At 53.8% G+C, this 6,318-nt stretch overlaps 1 protein-coding gene across 1 annotated transcript; it reads left to right on the top strand.

The window, feature by feature from the left end:
- The first annotated feature begins 4,007 nt into the window (after positions 1–4,007).
- LOC118704969 (melanoma-associated antigen 4) lies at positions 4,008–4,967 on the top strand. The gene has a single exon (XM_036413081.1). It carries the CDS (start codon positions 4,008–4,010, stop codon positions 4,965–4,967), a length of 960 nt encoding a protein of 319 aa, XP_036268974.1.
- The last annotated feature ends 1,351 nt before the right edge of the window (positions 4,968–6,318 follow it).

The raw sequence follows: 6,318 nt of genomic DNA, 5'->3' as shown, positions 1-6,318 counted from the left end.
AGCAAGTTGAAAGTCCTGAAATATTAGCTCAGGGCCAAAAGCAAGAATCCCAGGTTCTTCCTAGCCCTGTTCGAATGGGTGGAGAGCAAAGAAGATTAAAGGGTCTCATGGGACTTCTTCATCAGCTTAGTTAACACTGTGGAAACTGTGGGTTCTAATGGTTAGCTACTATTGAAGATGCTGAGCAGCAGCAGGGATTTGGGGAAGTGTTGTGGCATTGTGGTTGTTTGCCTACATTTTCCTTGTCCAATGCAGGTGATTTCACTTTTAATCCTCACCCATAATAATCCTTCTTCTCTGCTCCTTCCACATCCTGGGCGCAGTAGTGCCCCTTCCAGCATTGGTCCTGGTATGGCAGTGATCTCTGCAAGTGTGAGCCCCTCCTGATTGAGGATTTCAGGGTCCTCGGGCTTCAGAACGGAGGGCACTACAGAATCCACCTCCTGGTGCTCCTGTCAGCTCTACGGGCCCTGGGTGGGGCTGTCAGGCTGAGCACATGCCTCCACATGCCCGGGAATCTGGGGGAGTTGAGCAAGGTCTGAGGGACACAGACTCGGGTCCCCAGAGGCCAGGGGCCCTGGTGTTGTCAGATGCCGGAGGGGAACAGAGTCACCACTCCCAGGCCTCTAGACCCGATCTCTGTCCCTGCTCTCAGGCCGGGGGACCCCAGAAAGCCCTTCCGGAAGTCTGCCCACTGACTTCCGCCCCGGAGGTCTGAGTAAGGAGAGCGAGCGCCATGTCTGGGAGGCCGGCTTAGGGTCGCTAGAGGGACGGAGCCCAGGTATGACCCTGAGGGACGATTGAGGTCCCAGGACCCAGGGAGACCCCAGGGTGGTAGTGGTGTCTGAGCAGGATTTCCTGCACCCCTCGCCCGCCTCCTGAGAGAACTGGGGGTGGGGCGGGGGGGGGGGGTGTCTCAAGGACAAGCGCTTAGGGGAGCGGTCTCAGATCTGCAGGACCCAGACTCTGCTTGGAGCCGGGTGAGGACCCCACCGAGGGCCCCGGGGTCCAGTTCAGTCCCTGCCGGGAGCCCTGGGCACTGAGGCCCACGGACAACCCTTCGTGTCTCGGGTCTCAGGCTCCCGGTTCACAGAAGGAGTGCCAGGGCCTGCAGGCCTCATGGTGACGTCCACCTGAGAATCCAGGGAGCTGAGCGCCATCTTGAGAAGCCGGCTTCGGGCCAGCGGAGAGGACAAGCTGAGGGGAGCGCTCTCAGATCGGCGGGAACCAGACTGCCTGGAACCGGGTGAGGACCTCAAAGAGGGCCCTGGGGTCTAGTTCAGCCCCTGCCGGGAGCCCTGGGCACTGAGGCCCACGGACCGCCCTTCGGGTGTCAGGGTTGAGGGCTCCCTGTGGGGGCCCGGGCTCCCGGTTCACAGAGGGAGGGCCAGGCCTGCAGGCCTCATGGGGACTGCCGTCTGTCCCTGGGGGGAGACAAGGTGACTCAGGGCCCCAGAGCAGCCAGTCCCGGGAGCCCCAAGGTGCGGGGTGACCACCAGCTTCGAGGACTGACTTCTGCCTCTTCCGGGTGGAAACACTCGGGGGCTCCGTGTCATGGCCGAGTGTCAGGTCGGCAGAGGTCGTCCGGGACCTGCCCGGAGTCAGTGTGGGGACCCGGAGAGAGATTGGGGACCCTAGACCCCAGAACAGTGTTCATCGGGCAGGCCTCCCGTGCAGGGGGAGGGTAACCTCACACATTGTGCTTTGTGAGTTCTGCATTGGGTCTGAGAGACATTGGGGGTTTTGTAGGAGGAGCAGGGCTTCAGGCATCAGGGAAGGGGAATCTCAGATGCTGATGCTATCAAGTTGAGGACCCTGAGGGAGATTGGGGGACCCTGGACCCCAGAACAGTGTCTGCCCCGCAGGCCTCCTGGAAGTGAGGGAGGGGTGATCTCGCACATTGAGCTTTGTGAGTTCTGCATCTAGGTCTGAGAGACAATGGGGGTTTGGCAGAAGGAGTTGGGCTTCAGGCAGTAGAGGGGGGACCCTAGGTCCTGCTGCTGTCAAGTTGAGGACCCTGAGGGAGAAGTAGGCGACACTGGACACCAGAATACTCTGTCCTAGGAGGACTTGTGTGTGGGGTGACCACAAACATAGTTTCCTGACTTCCCCATCCAGGTCCAGTGTAAGGAGCAGAGCCACAGGTCAGTTTAGGGAGCACTAAAGTGACCCTGGACCCCCCAATGTCGGGGACCCTGGCAGAAAGGGCTGGATGTTGCAAACTCCTACTATTGCCACATGCCTGTGGATTGGGGGATCTTGGGGATGTGAGAACCTTGGCATGAGAGTTAACCCCAGATCAGCAATGGGACAAGTCCCAGGATCTGCCCGGTGTGAACACCCAATCCCGTAAAGCTTCAATGCACACCCCCTTCTCAGAAAAGGAGGATGATTCAAAGGCCAGCTGTCCACAACCCTCAACCCGGAAAGGAACAACAGTGGATCTAAGTGGCACACTTTTTTCTATTATGTGTGGGAAAGTGGGGAGTCCTCGGTGAGGTGGGGTCTTTCTCTAAGGGGGAGAGAGAGAGTATCCCAGGTGGGAGGCATGGAGGTAGGGCCTGCCCTGGCAGGAGTAAAACTGAATAACTTACAGGGGCACTGGGAATGCAATCAGGACAGAGCGCCCAGTACCTGCTCTCAGCATTTTGTGATGATGGCAGGGATCCTGGGGGTGGGGACAGAGGGGGGGTGGAGAGGGGATATGGTAGCCACCTGAGGCTTCCCCTGGAGTTCGTGAAATGTAGTGCCTCCGCATTTGTCTCTTGGGGCTCTCAGGTAGGTGAAGACCTTGGTCTGAGTGGACAAAGTCCGGTCATCTGAGGAAGGGTATCCGCTCAACAGTGACAAGAGTACTGGGTCTGGCCAAAGTGAAGGAGAGGACCCCGAGGGAGGAGGGAGTATACCCCAAGCCTTGAGGCAAAAACGGGACACCACAGAAATCCAGCCTTCCCCTAATCTCTGCCCTAGAAACCTTGGGTTAGGCTGTCAGTCTAAGTCCCTCCTGATTTTTAGATTGGTGGTCTGGGTGAGGGGAGAACCTTGGTCTGTGGGTCTGGACAGAAGTTGAGTCAGGTTCCCATGAGTTGGCAGGGTGGTCACAATGAGGAATGAGGGCACCCTTGAAACAAGCATACATAAAGCTCAAGATCTGCCGAGCCATATTTGTCAGGAATGGGGAGAGCTGGTATTGTGGATGTACTGGCTCCCCTCACTTCTCCTGCCATTGTCTAGGGATATGAGGCCTTTCCTTTAGGATGGTAACCTCAAGTCAGCAGATGCAATTGCTTCAGTTTCTGGACAGTGAAAGGGTAAAGACTTAGTGGGACAGATGGAATTAATAGAGTAAGGTGGCACATTATTGTTCCTTGGTGACACCTATTAGACTCTGGGGTCCCCACAGGCCTGTGAGAGAAAGGGAGTGTGAGGGGCCTCAGATGAGAAGTGCTGTTCTTGGGTCCAGGGTCCCCCAATCTCCCTCAGGATCCTCAACTCTTCATCAGCAGGACCTGGGGTCCCCCCTCTGCTGCCTGAATTCTTGCCCCTATTAGATGTGGGGCCACCCGAAGTCCTTCTGGTTACTCTCAGAAGTGCGTGTCTTGTTTTGAGAGTTTTATCTCAGGCCAGCAGAGGGGGAGAAGAAGGCCCTGCCCGGGGACTGGTGAAAACCCTCAGTGAGCACAGAGGTGATCATCAGAACAGAGGAGACCCCACAACACCCAATCCCACCTCACCACATGTCTTTCCCAGAGCCGTGGGCTGTGCCAGCTACACCCCGAGGAACCTTCTCACTTCCTCCTTCAGGATCTTACTGGACTGGCCAGTGAGGAGAGAACCGTGTGAGGCCCGAGAACACCCTTAAAAAAGATACCTGTAAGTCACTTTTGTCCGATCTGCCCAGGGTGCGTTTCTCAGCTGAGGCCCCTCACACTCCCTTTCTCTCACAGGCCTGTGGGTCCCCATTGCCCACCTTCCCACACTCTGTCACTGTCCCAGCACGAGTCACCATGCATCGCCATCAGATGAGTGAGCTTTGTAAGCCCGAGGAAGACCATCAGGACCCAAGGGAGAACCAGGAACTGGTGGCAGTGCAGCTGTTCAGCGCTGAGGGGGAGGAAGAGGCTGTGTCTCCCTCCCTCTCAGTCCTTTTGCAAGAGAGCCTAAAGGAGGCAGCTGCTGCTGAAACACCAAGTCCTCCTCAGGGTGCCTGCCTTCCCCCCACTGCCATGGCAGCCTCTCCATGTAGCCAACCTGAAGATGAGAGCTCCAGCAGCCCAGATAAGGAGGGGCCAAGCAGCAGGTTGGGCTCTGAAGAGGCTGAGTCCACTCTCCAAGGCGCCCTATGTTTGAAGAAGGCTTACCTGGTGGCATTCCTGCTCCTGAAGTATTGTGCAAAAGAGCCAACCACAAAGGCAGAAATGTTGAGTATGGTCATCAAAGAGCACCAGGGCCACTTCCCTGAGATCTTCGACGCAGCTTCTGAGTGCATGCAGCTGGTCTTTGGCATTGATGTGAAGGAAGTGGACCCCAGAACCCACACCTATGTCCTGGTCACCACCTTGGGCCTCACCTATGATGGGATGGTGGGCGATGGGCACAGGTTTCCCAACACTGGCCTCCTGGTTGCAGTTCTGTGGCTGATTGCTGCAGAGGGTGAATGTGCCTCTGAGGAGGAAATCTGGAAAGCCCTGCATGTCAGGGGGGTGCATGATGGGAAGGAGCATTGTATCTATGGGGAGCCTAGAGAGCTCCTGACCAAAGTTTGGGTGCAGGAACAATACCTGGATTACCGGCAGGTGCCCAACAGCCAGCCTGCTCGCTATGAGTTCCTGTGGGGTCCCAGAGCCCATGCTGAGACCACCAAGTTGAAAGTCCTTGATTTTTTGCTTAGGGTTTATAAAAGGGTTCCCAATTCCATCCCACCCCTGTCTGAAGAGGCTATGAGTGGTGAGGAAGAGGGGACCTGAGCCAAGTTGCAACCAAGCACATTTCACGCCCATGTCTGGCATCTTCTCCTGCTGGACATGGTGTGAGGCTAATTCTTTTCTGCTTTTGAGAAGAGGACCGTTAACGTTCTAGTTCATGAGGTCTAGGGCGAGTTGGGGATAAGGGTTGTAGCATCTTTGGGTTCCTATGATGATTTAGAAATGTATCCTTTAGGAATTTTCAAATGTTCTTTTTCATAGAAGGTTTCATAAGCTTCAGCATCTAAGTGTAGGAAAGACGTTGGTCACACATGTATTTGTACTTGTCCAGTAATAGATTTGCTGCCCTAGGAAGTTTTTCCTCAGTGGTTAGAGTGTGGCCCTAGGACTGAAGGGTCTCAGGTTCATTTCTAGTCAAGGGCACATACCTAGGTTGCAGGAGGCAGTCAATTGATGTGTCCGTCTCACATCTATGTTTCTCTCTCTGTATATCCCCCATCTGTAAAAATCAACAGGGAGAAAATATCCTCCTGTGAGAATTAACAAAAAAGGAGTAAGAGATTTGCTACTGTGTAACTCAAAGTGGAACACCTTTCAGCTTAGTTTGTGATACAAACTAGATAACATGACATCAGAACAGGATTTCCTTGGAAATATGAAAGAATTCAGCAGTGCAATTGGTGGAGTCAAGAAATAGAAAAATAAAAGCAAAAGGTTGTTAATTCTTGATTCTTATCCCATCTCATTTGTACTTTTTATAAGACAAATTACATAAGGATCCTTGGGTTTGCTTGGTTCATTCAAGAAAGTGGATAACATTTCATCGAAATGAAGATGACCCCTGCTCAGTGGTTCATTTATTTCCCAGACATTGGCTGGTCCTCTGCACACTGGGAAGAGCAGAGCACACCCACCCATGGGATGATAGTTTAGGTGCTGAAGTTTTATAAAGACTACAGAAGAAACAAAAGAAGGGGAGAGGTAGTGGGACTCCAGGGGACAGCACTCAAGTGTAAATGGCCTCAGCCAGGGCAGTTTGGGGATTGGGGCAACAGTGACTCCCTCTGTGGGCCCTGATTGTGATGAAGCTGGGTGGTGGTAGCAGCCAGACTCTCAGAGTTTGTGCCAAGCACCCCTTTTCATGCCCTGGGGTAGCCAGAGCTGACTCCATTTAATTACATTACTTTTCATGTAAATTGGGCTATTCTAAGCAATGTATAGATTTTTGTTGGGAGTAAAATGAATGGAAATCATGATTTAGATGGAAGAACAGCTGTCAGGGAGGGACAGAGTTGGTCTTTGACTCAGTTTCCTGGAACTTTAAATTGCATCCAGCTGGGAAAAGTACCCCCACCCCTCAATTTTAGAATGTATCTTCTAAGAAGGAAGTAAC

The sequence above is a fragment of the Pipistrellus kuhlii genome, unplaced genomic scaffold, assembly GCF_014108245.1.
Source record: "Pipistrellus kuhlii isolate mPipKuh1 unplaced genomic scaffold, mPipKuh1.p scaffold_m20_p_49, whole genome shotgun sequence".
NCBI lineage: Eukaryota > Metazoa > Chordata > Mammalia > Chiroptera > Vespertilionidae > Pipistrellus > Pipistrellus kuhlii.
The sequence above is the reverse complement of the archived record's forward strand: the minus strand, read 5'-3'. Positions and strand labels throughout refer to the sequence as shown.

Excerpts from the sequence above, each read along its gene's own strand:
- LOC118704969 (XM_036413081.1), top strand. The coding sequence starts at position 4,008 with ATGCATCGCCATCAGATGAGTGAGCTTTGTAAGCCCGAGGAAGACCAT.